The sequence below is a fragment of the Macaca fascicularis genome, chromosome 9 (assembly GCF_037993035.2).
Source record: "Macaca fascicularis isolate 582-1 chromosome 9, T2T-MFA8v1.1".
Taxonomy (NCBI): domain Eukaryota; kingdom Metazoa; phylum Chordata; class Mammalia; order Primates; family Cercopithecidae; genus Macaca; species Macaca fascicularis.
In genome coordinates, this window is record NC_088383.1 from 114,013,240 (window position 1) to 114,031,164 (window position 17,925).

The 17,925-nt window shown below is 40.3% G+C and overlaps 1 protein-coding gene across 3 annotated transcripts in view; it reads left to right on the plus strand.

Annotated features, from left to right (window-relative positions):
* Positions 1–17,925, plus strand: part of SORCS3 (sortilin related VPS10 domain containing receptor 3) — a 621,240-nt gene that overhangs the window by 312,062 nt on the left and 291,253 nt on the right. For all 3 annotated transcript variants that reach the window (XM_005566376.4, XM_074000806.1, XM_045361488.3), the window contains exon 4: positions 15,979–16,137. In XM_005566376.4, coding sequence (XP_005566433.1) covers positions 15,979–16,137 — 159 coding nt within the window. The remainder of the gene's footprint in view (positions 1–15,978; positions 16,138–17,925) is intronic.

The following is a 17,925-nucleotide window of genomic DNA, read 5'->3' on the forward strand; positions in this document are numbered from 1 at the left end:
ATATAGACTGTCATTTAATCTAATATTATAGAAAATGATTCGATCTTAAAAACCTATAAATTACGCTTGACAACTCTCTGACGTTCCTCTGCTTTCCCTTTCGGAAATTATACATGGCAACAGTGGGCTATGGCAGAAAGGAGCATTCTGAATGTGGTTTGTTTATTGGCTCTTAATGAGAAGCGATTAATCTAAATCACCATGGGGTGGATCCTTTATGGAACTTTGAAATCAGAAGTGGCAGTGGGACCTTTTGACAAATGTGCTGTTCTGTCCTTAACAACACAAAAAGTTTGCAAAGGTTTGTGTGGTATTGTTTTCTTTCTTTCTGCAATAAGGAAAGAACACACACACACACACACACACACACACACACACCCACACCCACCCACCACACACTCAGAGCAGTCACTTGGACAAAATACAAAACCATCACATTTGGGCTCCTCCATTTCTTACCTCTTCAGTCCTTCCTCCCCTACTTCTTCCCACTCTCTCTGGCTGAGGCAGCTGGGGCTGCTCATTATGTAGTTATCTGGAAGACCCTTTTCTCTGTTTATTACTGTTTTTGTGTTTTTCTCTTCCCTGCCTGTCTGGGGACCACCTGGCACGGAATGATGGATCATTACAGAGACTACCTGCCTGGGAAAATTGCTACCTCGGTCCCCTCCTCTTCTGCTTCACGTTGAGAAAGGAAGCAAAACCAACCAACCAAACACCCTAAAAACCCAAACACCTATGATCACCAGCTCTTTTGTTTTGGGATAATGGAGTCAAATTTGCAGCTGAAGGGATGATCCCATAAAAGCAGGATGATGGTGGGTAGGGCAGGATGAGAGAACACCCATGGAGAAGATCTGTTAGGTTGAAAAAAGAAAAAATCTCATTTTTCCTCCTGCTTTCTGTTTGGTTCTTTTCTGCCTTTGTTTGCACTAATTCTTTGTCATCCTTGCTGTGCCCTCTGTCTCCTTTGCTATGTCACCAATACAGAGTACAGCAAGGAGGATAAAACACTCAACTTGGGAGGGAAAATTCTGAATTTGAATCTGTCTTAACACTTAGTAATCAATTGTCACTGAGTAGCCAATTGTCAATAAGTAGCCACTTGTCACTGAGTAGCAAGTCACTGAGCCCTGGCATTACTTTTGTTGTAGAAAGGGTGTGATAGGCAGAATAACCACCTCCCCAAAATTCCCCACTCCCCAGAATTTGTGAATATGGTCAGCTATATGGCAAGAGGGAATTAAAGTTCTAGATTGAATTAAGAATGCTAATCAGCTGATCTTAAAATAAGGAGAGTACCCTGGATTATCAGGTGGGCCATTGTAATCTAGAGAATGGGAAAGAGGGAGGAAGAAGAACCAGAGTGATGTGGTATGACAAAGGCTAGACTAGCTGCTGCTGGCTTTGAAGATGAAAGGGGCCAGGAGCCAAGGAAAGTGGGCAGCCTTTGGAAGCTGCAAAAGGCAAAGAAAACAGATTCTCCCAGTATTAATCTGTTTTCACACAGCTATAAAAAACTACCAGTAATTTATAAAGCAAAAATGTTTAACTGACTCACAGTTCCACATAGCAAGGAGGCCTCAGGAAACTTACAATACAAGGAAGTTGAAGGGGAAGCAAGGCACATCTTACATGATGGCAGGAGAGAGAGAGAGGGAGGAAGTGCCACACTTTTAAAACCATCAGATCTTTTTAGAACTCACTCACTGTCACGAGAACAGCATGGGAGAAACTGCCCCCATGATCCAATCACCTCCCACCAGGTTCCTCCGTGGACACGTGGGGATTACAATTTGAGATGAGATTTGGATGGGGCACGGAGACAAACCATATTGCTCCCCTAGAGCCTCCAGAAAGGAACACAGCCCTGCAGACACCTGGATTTTAGCCAGTGAGACTCATTTTGGGCTTCTGAGTTGCAGATAGGTAAGATAATAAAGTTATATTGTTTAAGTCACCAAGTCTGGGATGATTTGTAAGAGCAGCAACAGGAAATTACTAGAGGGGATACTATAGAACTGAATGCTATTCTCCCCTACACATACCAAATTCATACGAATCATAGGATGCATATGAGATTTTAACCACCCCCAGCGTGAGGGTATTTGGATGTTGGGCATGCAGGAGGTGGTTATGTCATGGGCAGAGCCCTCATGAATGGGATTAGTATCTTTTTAAAAGGGACATCAGAGAACTCTCTCTCCTCATTACATCACATGAGGACACAGTGAGAAAGCATTCATTATGAACAAGGAAGCAGGCTCTCATCAGATGCTGAATCTGCCAGTGCCTTGATCTTGGACTTCCCAGCCTCCAGAGCTGTGAGAAATAAGTGTTGGGTATGCATAAGTCACCCAGGGTATATTCTTTTATAGGAGACCCTGTAGACTAAAACAGGGGTAACAATACCTGCTTCACATTCCTCACAGGGTAGAGTGAGGATCAAGGAGACAAGAGCTGTGGAAGAACTTGGCAAGCTGTAAAATGCCATGCAACCCAAAGACTTCAGTAGGAATTAACTCTGCCCGTGGGTGAAGGCATGCAGCACAGGTGTCTTGAGCTGGGGGTAAAAGCACAGACCAAGTGCTTTGAACATCTGCCAACTCCTTGTACAGCCTGACTTCTTGTTGTTTTCATTGTTTTCTGGGAGCTAAATGTCTCTCCTCTGGGAGAATAGGATCAGTACCCCTTGTTCTTTCCTCAGGACAGTTCCTGCTTGGGTGAACGGACTCTGAGGCACCGTTGGTTATTATAGCCTGGTCTCTTATGTGGTCCGTTGTCTCAAAGGATTGTTGTAGCAGCAAGTTGCCTTTGTTCTGTGTTGATCACAACAAGCATTTAGATGTTTGGGGGCCCACCCCGGCCCCTCACATGTGTAGGCAGTCACTGGGGATAGGCAGTTGAGTGCTAAGGAATGTTCATGTGATACGATTCTTCCTGGGCAATACAATGTTCCCAGATGTACTGACATTACCAATGATGATGAAGCTCTTGGCTGCGTAGGCGCTTTCAGCTAGACCAGGATATAGGATATTTCTAACTATATTTACTCCCAAGATTGTTTTCCTCACGATAACTTAAAGTGTATCTTCCTTCTCCTAAATGTAATAATCCTCCCCAGATATCTAGGTTTAGGTTCCTGTTTTAGTTCATTATCTATTGCTTGTAAAAGAACACATGAAACTGGGTTATTTATAAGAAATAGGATTTATTTTTCATAGTTCTGGAAGCTGGGAAGTCCAAGGTCAAGGAGGTACATCTGGTGAGTGTCTTCTTGCTGAAGGGGACCCTAAGCAGAGTCCCAAGGTGGACCAGGGTATCCCATGGCAAGGGGGACTGAGCATGCCAACATGCTATGCTCAGATCTCTCTCCCTCTTCTTATAAAGATGCCAGTTCTATGCCCATGATAATCCATTAATCCATTAACCATTGAATCCATGAATCCGTGAGTGGATTTGATACATTAGAGGACAGAAAACCCTTATGATCCAATCACCTCTTAAAGGCCCGATCTCTCAAAACTGTCACATAGGGGATTAAGTTTCAACATGAGTTTTGGAAGGGACAAATATCTAAACCATAGCAATCCCTGAAAATATCTCAAGTTTGAGACTTCCTATAGGAAGAATTTAAGGTCCAATGAAAAAAAAAATAGAGTTAGCAGGTGAACATATGAAAGCCCCCCGTTTTTTGATGTTTACTGGAAGAAATACTAAAGATAATACAATAAATAATAAATATTAGTGACAATCTGCAATTCTTAAATTAGCCATAATGAATACTGTGCGATTAATTTCCATTTACTGTCTCTTGTGCACTTGATTTTTTTCAGGCTTTTCCTCCTACACAGCTTCAACAAGATGCTTATAAATTAGGTTTGTTTTGTGGTAGATAATAGGCATGCTGGTGGGCATTTTTTTGCTTATCTTTTCATATAGTCATTGCCTTTGTGATTTTAGGCTTTGGAACAGTGATTCTTAATTCTGGGGTCCCACTGTTGTCCCAGATGTGCACAGTAGCAACTTGGATGCTTGAAGCAACAAATGCCTTGGATAATCTTGATTAAACTTATTAGATATTTCTGAAAAGCAAACACACCTGGTTAGGTATGTATGCCTGTGACAACATTGTGCCAACTCACATGTCTTCATCCTATTTAACCTGTGCCTTAGTCCGTCTGATCTTAGAAATGCATGTCTGAGTTTGTATCTTGCTTTAATGCTCCTAATGTGGAGAAAAAAAAACAAACAAAAGCCCTGAATCAAAATATCAAAAATAAGCAAAATGACTTCGAAACCCATCCTGTATTCTGCATTTTTTTGAATTATGAAACTTCTTTATACTTCTCTCCTGGTGTTAGATTTGCTTTTTAAAATTATTGGAAATAAGTATCTGACTGAAAAATAATGTGGCCACCAATTTTTTAACTTTCTCTATATCCAACTTATACAAAAGAATAATATGAAGTGGCAGAGGAATACTGACCTGAATGCCAACTACTGCATATGCAACTAGTAATGCCTTGGCTGGCAGAGGGACAGTGCCTCAGGTAAAGATTTTGCTGACTGCCTTTATGGAGACAAAGCTAGCTTCTCTGTCTAGTAGGGCACTGATGAGCCCCAAATACAATGCACTGAATATTTGGTCAAGCAAACTGAGAAACCTTTGAGTGACCTTCACTCAATCATGCATCGCATGATTTATTGAGCACGTGCTTCAGGCAGTGCAGCAAAGAAGACCAGAGAATGTTGTTTAACCAAAGCTCCCTGCCTTTAAGGAACATAATATCAAGGTGGCAAAATGAAGAAAACACAAAAAAAACATAAAATAACCAATATTTTAAAATATATTAATGTATTTATAAATTTCAAATATATTTAAACATAAAATTGCAGTTCAATGTGATTATGAATTTGCTGGTGGAGTTCTTGGAAGACAGAGATCATTCAGCTGGAGCACTCAGGAGGCTTCATGGAAGGGATTGAGTTAAAATGGGACTTGAAGGAAAGCAGGGAGGATGCTGGGCTTTCTAGGTAGGGGAGTAGCATTGGCAAAGATAGGATTGTTGCAGTAAGCACAGTGATTTGAAAAAACTCTGAGGCACAGCTTGGCTTGAGCGAGTGGTTATGTTGAAGAGGTCAAGCCTAAAAACAGCATGGGAGCCCACTAAATGTCTGAGATGCTGGGTATGTTTTTAAAGACATGTAGAGAGTATTGGCATTTCTTGTGGAGGGAAGATTCCATGATCAGAGCTGGGCTGGGGGAAATCCATTCGGTGTGTGGTGCATGGGATAGTTTGGGGCAGGAAATTCTTACTCCAGAGGGGAGGTCCGTAATACCACTCCCTGAATTGGGAGATGCTCTTTCTCCTGTCCACACTGGGGCTTCATCACTACCCCACCGTCATGACACACCTGTCCTGCACCACGACGAGTGCTCACCATGTGGACAGATATTTACTAGCTTTTCAAATTTTCCAAGAGCAGGAAATGCGTAGCACGTTTTCTCAAGAAGTTATATGCGTGTGTATATGTGTGTGTGTAGACAGATAATGTTTTATGATTATAAAGGAAGTGTGTGCTCATTGCAGAAAATTTGGGGAAAATAGAAAAGTATAAAGAAAATAAAAAATACTCATAATGTTGCCAGTCAGGAATCACCACTGTCAACTTGTGAATTTTTGTTTCAAGTCATCTACTATGGATAAGTACAGACAAGAAATATAAGCAATGTTTAACAAAATTGAGATGATGCTTCATGTGTGTCCAGCCTGCATTTTATGCACCGTGTAAACATATGATTGTTTTTCATATGTCATAAAAGTAGTTGAATTCATTTTAATGGCTGCATAATATTCCATTGAATGGCTTTAGCTCACTTTAGTCATGGTCCTATCAAATATAGTCGTTATTCCTAATTTTGTATTATTATAAAAACATTGCATTGAACCTACAGGTGCATAAACCTTTTATTGGGTTTCTGATGGTTTCCTTAGATAGTTTCCTAGAAGGGAATTTACAGGGTTAAAGTTATGATCATTTATGAGAGTCTCATTCCATTGGTTTTCAGAGTGGTTATGGCAATTTATGCTTGCATCAACACTGACAGTCTGCCTAGCTCACTCCACTGCCTTTGCCATGGTCACCCATACCCTCCCTGTTGCTACATTCAGTAGCCAATTCTCGGAACTCTTTATGCCTGACCATCAGCTGCATTTGACACAGCTGGACACTCTTCCCTAATACACTTTCTTTCCTTGATTTTAAGAGTATCTCACTCTGAGTTTTCCTTCTCCCTCTCAGGCTCCTTTCCTGGTCTGTCCCTATCTTTTTGACCCTAAACATACTATAGAGCTCAGTTCTCTGGACTCTCTTTTGTCTGTATCTGCTGTCATGGTGATCTCTAGATTCACGTCTTTAGGTGTTATTCAGACTCTGATGTCTCCTTGATTCTTATCTGCAGGCCAGCCCTCTCCCCTGAATATAAGCCTTGTACATCCCTCTTCTACTTACATCTCTGTTTGGATCTATATTAAGCATTTCAAATCCAAATTCTTTATTTTTAAACCCTGAACCTGTTTTTCGATCTCATAAATGCTAATTCCTCTTTCCCAGTTGTTCAGGCCCCAAACCTATCAGATAATTTGAATTAGTTCCAATTTGTAATGTACAGTTTAAAAATCTTTTAAGGGGTCATCTCATTTTCTCTGATACTCCACATCTAATCTGTAAGCTGATCTTTTTAACATTTCTTCCAAAAATACACCCAGAAACTGACTACCCCTCAGCACCTCAGTGCTCTAGCTTGGTGCAGGCCATTCATCTGTCCCTTCTGGTCATTACAGAGCCTCTCCCGGTCTCTGATTTTTTCCCCACCTCCTCCAATGCTCTATTCGACATAGTGGCCAGAGTGAGAGGATTAAAAAACAAGCCCTAGCCTATCAGAGCCTTGCTCATTGTATGTGTATCATATACTTTCTACGTCACTTGTGATAAAGCCGGAGTTCTTATATCAACGCCTGGGTCCGCGTTTCCTTGCTGGGTCCGTGTTTCCTTGCTGGGTCTGCATTTCCTTGCCTACCTCATTTCCAACACTCTACCTTGTTCATTCTGTTCCAGCCTACTGGGCTCCTACATTCTTTTGCAAATGCTGCCTTCCCAATGAGGCCTTTCCTGACTACATGATTTAAAACTACACAGCCAGTCTTTCAGCACCAACCCTTCCCTTTTCTGCTTTCTTTGACTCCAAAGGCCTTATCACCATCTGATATGCCACATTTTACTTATTTGTCTGTCTGTTTTTTATTCTTCCTTCACTAGAATGTAAGCTCTATGAGGGAAAGTATTTTCGTTCTGGTTTGATTACTGCTCTGATCTAGGTCCTTAGAATAGAGCCTGGCATGGAGTAAAGCCTCAGTCAATAGGTTGAATGAATAAATGGTGCGAATATGTTTGTTTGATTAAAGTGTTCATTAGCCTGTTATTTTATCTCTAGTCTCATGTCTTATTTTTATATGTATTTTTTACTTTAAAACATTGTGGGGATATACAAATAATATGAAATTCGCCATCTTCCCCATTTTTAAGTGTACAGTTTAGTAGTGTTAAGTACACATTGTTTTACAACCAATCTCCAAATTTCTTTTCATCTTGCAAAACTAAAACTCTATACCTATTAAACAACAACTCCTCATTTCTCTCTCCCCCTAGCCTTAGTATCTACCATTCTACTTTTTGTCATTATGATTTTGACTACCTTAGGTACCCCATATAAGTGCAATCATATAGTATTTTTTTCTTTGTGACTGGTATATTTCACTTTGCATAATGTCTTCAAGGTTCATCCATGTAGCATGTGTCAGAATTTCCTTCCTTCCTTCCTAAGGCTGAATAATATTCCATTGTAGTGTATACCACATTTTGTTTATCCATTCATTCATTGATAGACACTTGGGTTGCTTTCACCTTTCGGCTATTGTAAATAATGCTGCTATGAGCATTGGGCAAACATAGCTCTGTTTGAGACCTTGCTTTCAATTGCAAGAGTCTTGTTTCATGTTGCCACATTGCATTTTAGAGTAGTCACGCCAATTTATACTTGCATCAATACTGACTGTCTGCCTACTTCACTCCACTGTCTTGGCCATGGTCACCAATACCCTCCACAATGCTACATTCAATGGTCAGTTCTTGGTACTCATCTTTCTTGACCATCAATTGCAATTGACACAGCTGGACACTCACTTTTGGGTATTACCCAGATGTGGAATAGGTGGATCATATGATAATTCTATTTTTAATTATTTGATGAACCACCATACTGTTTTCTGTAGTGGCTGCACTATTTTTTGTTCCCACCAACAGTTCACAAGGGTTCCAACTTTTCATATCCCTGCCAACACTTGTTATTTTCTGATTTTTTATTTTTTGTTTTTAAACAGTAGCCATGAGTGTGAGTTTATATTTCATTGTGGTTTTGATTTGCATTTCTTTAATGATTAGTGGTTTTGAACATCTTTTTATTTGCTCACTGGTCATTTGTATTGCTTTGGAGAAATGTCTATTCAAGTCTTTTGCCCATTTTTAAAATAGGATTGTTTTCTTGTTATTTTTGTACTTTATTTTTTTTTTTCTTGAATAGCCTCAATGACTGTAGTTTTGTTCGCATGCTTATGTTAAATCCTGAGGAACAAGTATAAATAAGCTTAATATAATGAATTTGGGTGGAAAGGTGGGGAGTCTAATCTTGGCAAAAAGAATGGCATGTATTGTGGCCATAGGTGAGACAGCATATGTATTAGCATAAATGCATATTGGTGTTCTGTGACATTTATATGTAGTTTACATATTTTACGTGTAACAATCCCAGCTGCAGCATCATTGACATTTTGTGTTGGATAATTCTTTGTTGTGAGTCTCTATCCTGTGCTTTGTCACATGTTTTACAGCATCCCTGGCCTCTGCCCAGTAGATACGAGAACTCCGCTGCCCCCGGCTGTGATAATTAATATATCTCCATACGTTGCAAAATGTCTCCTTGGTATGACCCCTTCTTTCCCCTCAGTTAAGAACCACTGTTCAAAGAACGAATGCTGGTATATTGTGAGTAAAAGCCATATCTATAGTAGGCTTTGTTTGTATGGAAATCAATATTCAACAACTTATCAATTATATCAGTGGGTTTAGGGGATAGCTATGCTGTCATTGTTTTATACTCTAAGAGCTCATATTGATATTATTGTTATTTCTTATTGAACACTAACTTTGCTAAAAGTCTACCATTAGGACTCAATTATACAGTAAATTATAGCCTTTCTTTTTTTTCTATTTAGAGAAACGCCTGTTTGCTCCTATTCTGAGAACATGCCCAAAACGTTGAGCTAGAATGTTTTCCTTGACTTTCTGGATCTCTGGCAGAGTGAGAGACTGAGAAACCTTTAGCTTTCACTTGATTTTAATAGATTGCACAAAGGAAACAGAATATGCAACTGAATAAAGTGACATATTCATCAATGATATTGTTAAGACTCACTCAGCAGCAGGAAACAGTGCACTGTGGAAAGATTTCTGGGGAGGATTTTGACATCTCCGATACTAATGTTGACTGGTTTGGACATAGATAATCTGACAGGCTTTTGAGAGTATAAGCTGACTAAGCATAGCCCCTGCCTGACTCCTGACTTCCCTGAGTGTCCTTTGCAATTTGCAATATACCATTAAACTTAGGACCACTGTTATTCCACATTCTCAGGAATTTCCTTCAGAAAGCATTACAGGTTTTGTTTTTTTTTTCAAAAGATATTGCACTATTTGTATGTTGGTAATCTCTAAAGCTTGTGCATCTCTAATCTTGGACACACATGATTCATTTACAGTAAATGGCTAAATCATAGGAACTTGATTGTCTGCAGTTCTTACCCTAAGGCAGTGTCATGTTTAGTCTCCTCATGGGGTATAGCCGTCCAATGAAGAGATGAGAGCGTTCATTCAAAGCAGCAATTGTGTTTAGCAAATTGACAATTATCTACCAATTGGTGTTTACTCTGGCAGTATTCCTATTGGTTAATAGACTGCGTTTTCTTAAAATATTACCAGAAATGCAAAATGCATGTAAAGTGAATGTAAAATATAAAACCCTAAAATACAATGTTTTTCTCCCTGACACTTTTCTGTGTTTTAAATTATGGCAAACACACACATACAGACAGCATGAGATTTACCCTCTTAACCCACTTCCACATGTACAATAGAGTACTAACTATATGCACATTGTATGTACAGCATATCTCTAGAATTATTTCATCTTGCATGACTGAAATTTTATAACCATTGAACAGCAACTCCCCAGGCCCCTCTATGCCCACCTCTTGCAATTTTCTCCACAAAGTTCAGGAATGATGGTAATCAAGAGGGATGCAAATAATCCTCGAATCACCTAGATTTGTCTCCAACTTGCTTGGCATCACTTCTGACTTCAGTTGTGCTCTTATCCTAGGTAATTTTTTTTTGGTGGGGGGGAGGGGGTCTGGCTCTGTTGCCCAGGCTGGAGTGTAGTTGTATGATCTCAACTGCCCGGGCTCAAGCAATCCTCCCACCTCAGCCTCCTGTTAGCTGGGGCTATAAGTGCATGCCACAACACCATGCTAATTTTTTTTTTTTTGGTAGAGATGAGGTTTCACCAAGTTGCCTAGGCTGGTTCTGAACTCCTGAGCTCAAACAATCTGCCCACGTCAGGCTCCCAAAGTGCTGGGATTACAGGTGTGGGCCACCATGCCTGGCCTTATCTTGGGTAATTTAAAGGCAAAGGTTAACATTTATTTAGTACTTATGTGCCTGATAGTGTGCTAAGCCCCTTTAATCATTGTCTCATTTAATCCTTTCAGTAGTACTACGAGGTAGGTACAATTACCATCTCCTTTTTTCTCTAGATGAAATAACAGACTTGGGATAATTGAGATGGAGTTTCACTCTCATTGCCCAGGCTAGAGTGCAATGGAGCAATCTCGGCTCACTGGAACCTCTGCCTCTCGGGTTCAAGCAATTCTCCTGTCTCAGCCTCCCGAGTAGCTGGGATTACAGGCACGTGCCACCACACCCGGCTAATTTTAGTATTTTTAGTAGTGACAGGGTTTCATCATATTGATCAGGCTGGTCTCGAACTCCTGACCTCAGGTGATCTACCCGCCTCGGCTTCTGAAAGTGTTGGGATTATAGGCATGAGTCACTGCGCCTGGCCTTGAGTAACTTCTTTCTGTTTACACATGAAGTGTCAGTCTGAAGAGCTTGTTCTAAAGACATCTGCATTGAGAGCCTATCACCTTAACAATCTGTGAAACCATATATGAAAACCCCTCCTCCCCTTCCAGCACATGTATACCCACTGCAGGTCTCATGTCAGGACAAACTGCTTTATAAAGAATCAAAGCAGAATGAGGAACAAAACAAAATAAAAATCTCTAGTGGGATCTCTGTCCTGTTCATATTGCCAAAATCACATAAATGCAGAACTCACGATATCTAAACAGCCATTGCCATAAATTATATGTTATATACCTATAATTATACATTGAAAGGTAAGCTTGTAAGTGTCTTTGTTTTTGTAGAAACATGCTATCACAGCTTCAGCAAGAGTCACATGCCTCATCCATAAATTCAGTCCACAGATATATTTAATTTGGGCACAATGTTTTTTAAAAACCCAATTTTAAATATTTTGAGGGAATGATGTACACTTTCCGATTTGACACAGTCCTCACCAGTCCTTGTCTTGCCTTGTCTGCTTCACTTGCTCACTTTACCTGCTTTGCCCTCACAGGCATTGGGATTTGAAATCCATGTGTAACAAGAAAAATTTGAGTAGACATGGGATGATTTTCTTTATAGATTTGGTACGTGAATATACAATACACATATTTACCTTGAGGCTTAACTTCTGACAAAATATTTGCTCTCTGATTATATTTATATAAATAGTATGGCCTCCTCCTTTTTTATTTTTGAGCACCTACAACTAACTTATATCTTCCTCTTAGATTCCTACTATTTTAACGCTTGATGCTCCTGTGCTCAGAGGTTGAGATGAGTGAAAAAAGGATTTTAAAAAAGGATTTTGTGTGTGTGTGTGTGTGTGTGTGTGTGTGTGTGTGTACAGAGCATGGAAGGTGTGGGTTTTGAGGCAATTAGAGGAGTAATAGTCAAGTTGCTTTTCTCCTGAGCCTCAGTTTCCTTATCTGTAAAATATAACTCATGATACCTACTTCACATGATTTGTGTGAGATTTTAATAAAAAATCAGGTAAAATGCCCAGCATAGGTTAGAAATCCAGAATATGTCAGTGTCTATTTCCCTTCCTTTCTTTTTTTTTTTTTTTTTTGAGACGGAGTCTCGCTCTGTCACCCAGGCTGGAGTGCAGTGGCGCAATCTCGGCTCACTGCAAGCTCCGCCTCCCGGGTTCACGCCATTCTCCGGCCTCAGCCTCCCGAGTAGCTGGGACTACAGGCGCCCGCCACTGCGCCCGGCTAATTTTTTTCTATTTTTAGTAGAGACGGGGTTTCACCATGGTCTCGATCTCCTGACCTTGTGATCCGCCCGCCTCGGCCTTCCAAAGTGCTGGGATTACAGGCGTGAGCCACCGCGCCCGGCCTCCCTTCCTTTCATTCTTCTCAAAAAATTGAATTGAATAGAGACACTGCCAGTGGTAGCAAAGTATATCAAATAATTTCTGATGAGAATGTCAGAGAAGGGTAGTAATAAAAATGTACTCTCCCCAACAAAAGCTCCATAAAACTGCCACTCAATATCAATATGCTTTATTGTATATAAATTTCTGTATGTGTGTGTGCACATAAATGCAGCATCTCTGTATATGTTAGTGTATGTGTGCTCACACATATGTGTTGCGTGTGGATTAATGTGCATGTGGGTGTGCAAGTGGGCTTGTGTGTGTCTCTGTGTGCATGTGCGCACAGAAAGAAACAGGGCTAGGGGAAGAAAATACATTGCACAAGATGTTCAATGGTAACACTCATTTAGTATATTGTAACTCACGGTATATAAAATAAAGTTCATTTATGATGTTGGTCTTATCTTCTAATTAAAATCATAGGCATGAAGCTTTTTTATACCTGCATAAAATAAGCAGTTTAATTTTTCTGCACCAGGGGAAAAATGATTTCATTGCCTGTTATGTAGACCCTTGGTACATGATGTGAAGCAAGTGAGGCTGGTTATGAAAGCTTTTTTTTTGAGACAGAGTCTCGCTCTGCCCACCCAGGCTGGAGTGCAGTGGCGTGATCTTGGCTCACTGCAACCCCCACCTCTAGGTTTCAAGTGATTCTCATGCCTCAGCCTCCTGAGTAGCGGGGATTACAGGTGTGTACCACCACGCCCAGCTAATTTTTGTATTTTTAGTAGAGACGGGGTTTCACAATGTTGGCCAAGCTGGTCTTGAACTCCTGACCTCAAGTGATTCGCCCGCCTTGGCCTCCCAAAGAGCTGGGATTACAGGCATAAGCCCGCGCCCGGCCAAAAAGCCTCCTTCTTACCCATTATATTCGTCCTCTCAAACTCTGCGAGCACCACAGATGCTTCCTGGTAGGTTTTCTCAAGGGCAGCTTGAGTGCTTCGACCCGTTTCCCCTACCCCTTCATAGTGCCATGGGAAGAGGAAGCTATTTGGTCTGTGATTACTCTAAGAGTATTTCTCTGCATTATTCACACATGAGTGAAAAAAAGTTATTATACTGCTCCATTTCTTAAAAATGTGCTGATAACTAGTGATGACTTATTTCAATGAAGCCAAAGCAAATATTTGAGAAAAGAAAGTAAGCTTGTCTTAGAAGCTGTAAAGGAAAAAAAGAGGGAAAGGACTATGGATCTTAGCACTTAAAAGACCTAAATTTGTTTTAAAGCTTATTTTATAATACTAATATATGCTCTGGGTAACATTTAAAAAATTCTGCTAGTTAACACTTTTATTTTATAAGATATGGAAATTTGGGGGACTATATTTTATACTCTGGACCTTATGGTTTAGACTCCATGATAGAAAATTGGTGGCAACATATGCAAGGATAGGAAAAACTCTAAGAGGAAATAAATTCACTTGCTCTTTCAGGAACTCAGAGAAGCCGAGTTGAGCTGGATAGTACATTCCAAAAAGGTTGTGCTGCTGATGAAGCCAGGACATAAACAGGGGTACAGATTTTGCTAGGATGTTTTAAGGACTTTGGAATATAGGAAGATCAATTAAACCATTGAATGGTTTTAAGTGATAGAATGTCAGAATCAGATTTGTATTACAGGTTGATTGTTCTGGCCACAGTGTGAAACATGGATTGGAAAGGATAAGGCTAATGTGGTAAGACTGGCTAGAGTTGTCTTACAGTAATCCAGGAGAGAGATTTGCATGTTTTGGACTAAGACAATCACAATAGGTAGGGAGATAATGGATTTGGTGTTAAGAGTTAATTGAAAAGTAAAATACACTGGCCTCATAGACTTATTCTTTCAGAAGGTAAGAAAGCAGAGTCAAGGATGCGTCTTGGGCTTTTTGCTAAACATGGATAGTTGGTGGAAACGCCCATGGAACTGGGTATACTGGAGAAGCAGTAGGGCTGGGATCAGGTACCTCTGTGGGGCATCTGGAGCTCAAGGTGCTTGTGGGACATCTAAATAGAAGCATCTTCCAGGCAGCAGAGCTTCCAAATCTGTGACTGAGACTCAGAGATTTAGGAGTTTTCCCCAGGAGGCGATGATTTTCAAAAGGAAAAGGAAAAGAATCAGGAATGGAAGATGTCACTGAGTAATAGTATATTGAGTGAAAAGGAAGAAAGTCAAAATGGAGGGTTAAAGAGTGGTCACAGTTAAAGGATAATAAGAGAAAACTGAGTATCCAAATGAAATGAAAAGGAAAAATAGATGAACATGGGGTTATGGAAGCCCCTGGAAGAGAATGCCTCAAAAAAGATGGAATTGTTGCAGTATCAAAGGCTGCTATGCGTTTAAATAATGGAAAAGTCTGGGTGTCTAAGCGTTTATTGGTTTAAATACTAAAAATGTAGTCATATCTTTAGTGAGATCAATGTAATTGTTGTACTCAGGCAGATCACCTGAGGCCAGGAGTTCGAGACCAGCCTGGCCAACTTGGGAAAACCCCATCTCTACTAAAAAAACAACAACAAAAAAGAATATACATTATGCCATATGCTCCAAGCCAGTTTGGATATTATCAGAGTCAGGTTATTATTGAGGAAACTGAGGTTAGGTAACTTTCTCAAGATGATACAAAATATTAACAGAGAACTGTCGAGATTTGAACCTGGCCTCTCTGATGCCAAAGATTTTTCGTTACAATATTTCTGTCCCCTTGACTGGAAGATGATAAACCTTCTGTGGGAGTAATATTTGCCCAAGGACCTTTGGGGCTGTATGCTTTGGAAAATATCTCTAACAAAGGAATCATAAAACCACTTAATTGAATGCATAAAACAATTCAGAAAGAACAAAACAAACAGTGGGATCATGGCAGCATGGCAGTGCAGTGGGGGAGGGAGCTTCTCATGACCAAAAGGAACAATGCTGTGATTAGCAATGACATGGAGAAGGGATAGGGGGGTCGGGGGGAGAGAGAGAGAGAGAGAGAGAGAGGGAGAGAGAGAGAGAGAGAGAACTGTCCCAAGGTCAGGAGACAGACCACAAAAAAAGTTCCCAGCGCTTAAAAGATGGGCATCAAAAATGAAACTTCCTTCTATATGCAGACCTAGCCTTGCCCCCTATTTTCACCTCAATTCAACAATAAGACACTAAATCAGGAGAAAAGATAATACAAGTCTTTTATACAGAGGCCCAGATGCCCCTTTTAATGCTATAGTGTACAAATACCAATGATTTATTTATGATTAAAGTTATTATATTTATTCTTTCCTAACTTTCTTTACTAACTCTGTCTGTATTTGTCCCTCTGTCCTTTCTTTAGATTATGCTTCTCAGTGATCCTGAAATAGAGAGCAGCATACTGATCAGCTCCGATGAAGGGGCCACCTATCAGAAGTATCGGCTCACCTTCTATATCCAGAGCCTGCTCTTTCATCCCAAGCAAGAGGACTGGGTGCTGGCCTACAGTTTGGATCAAAAGGTGAATAAATACTATTTGCATTCACATCTTGTCATCCAGGTACCACCATGTGAAAATCACTGGTTTTCTTAGTCCAGATTTTAGAGGGAATTCAGTGACGTTTCATCATTCCAACCCAAATCATTTCATCATTGATTTTGCCTGCAACAACTAACTTTTCTTTCTGCTCTTAAGTATCAAAATAGGTAGACAGGTATATTTCGCTTATTGACAATGTCATTATTTCCTTTTCTTTCTTTCTTTTTTTTTATTTTTTATTTTATTTTTGAGACAGAGTCTCGCTCTGTCATCAGGCTGGAGTGCAGTGGCGCGATCTCGACTCACTGCAACCTCCGCCTCCCGGGTTCAAGCGATTCTCCTGCCTCAGTCCCCTGAGTGGCTCGGATTACAGGTGCCCACCACCACGCCCAGCTAATTCTTGTATTTTTAGTAGAGACGGGGTTTCACCAAGTTGACCAGGATGGTCTTGATCTCTTGACATCGTCATCTGCCCACTTCGGCCTCCCAAAGTGCTGGGATTACAGGTGTGAGTCACCATATTTCACATTTTAAAAATGACTTTCTTTATAATTTTACTCATTTGACCTTATTCAAAACAACCCTGTTAAAGAGGTAGGATATACATAATATTTTACAGTGACATAGTAAACCAAGGTGCAGAAAGCCTAAGGTGCTTATTCAAACCCTCCAAGCTAGAAGCTGAGGAGCCAGGACTTAAGTGCATGTTATCAGATTCCACGTCTAGGCTTATTCTATCATACCATGCCACCTTGATTTGGTGAAATTGGAATATACCCTTGCTCTTAGTTGAGTAATAGAAGGGAAGCTTCAAACGAAGTTCATTTTGTTATTTTCTAAAAGTACATTAAAAGTCTAGTGACCCCAATAAGACCTCCTTCTTGAGCTCCAAATACGTATATCCAGCTGCATACATAACATTGTCTGTCTCTTGTATGCCTCAAAACCTCTCAACTCAATGTATTCTAGAAATGAACTGGGGATCTCTCCCCAGCATAGCTGGCTCTCTTCTAGTATTCCCTCTCTCTAGCCATTTAATTACAAAATTAGAAACCGAGGGAGTTATCTTTAATATTTCCTTGTTCTAAACCCACTATCTGTGATCAATCATGGGATCTAATACCTTTTTATTCCATCCACTTCTTTCTGTTACCACTTCTAAATATCTTTTGATTCCATCCTCTTCTTTCTGTTACCACCACCACTCAAATGTAAGTTTCATTTGTCATCTGAATGATTGCTAGAGTCTCTCTAGTATGTTAATACTACAACCTGAAAAAATATTTCCCAAATATAATGATTGTATGCCTTTGCTTAAACCCCTCTCACATTTCCTCTTTGTTCACAAACTAAAGACCACAGTCCCCAGTAGATATTACCAGCCCCTGCCTGGTTTGGTCCCTCCTTCTCTCTCCTGGCTCACTGTTATCACTTTCCCCTTGAATCTTTCAGTTGCTTGCCCTACCTGTCCCCCTTGCTCCCTTTCCTGTGCCTGGAATTCTCTTCTTTAATGTAAGCCTCGTCATCGTCAGATCTCAGATCCAGCATCACTTCCTCAGGACACCTTCCCTAACTCCCTGACAAAATCAAATCCCTTTTGATGTTCTTTTACATAGCACTATGTACCCCTCATTCAGAACACTTGTCACAGATGAGATTTTGTGTTGATTTTTGGGGTCATCTGCATTCCTCACTAGATTACAAGCTCTATCTTGTAATCAGTCCTCAGTGTCTATCTGTTAGATGAATGAATTAGTGGATGAACGCTGA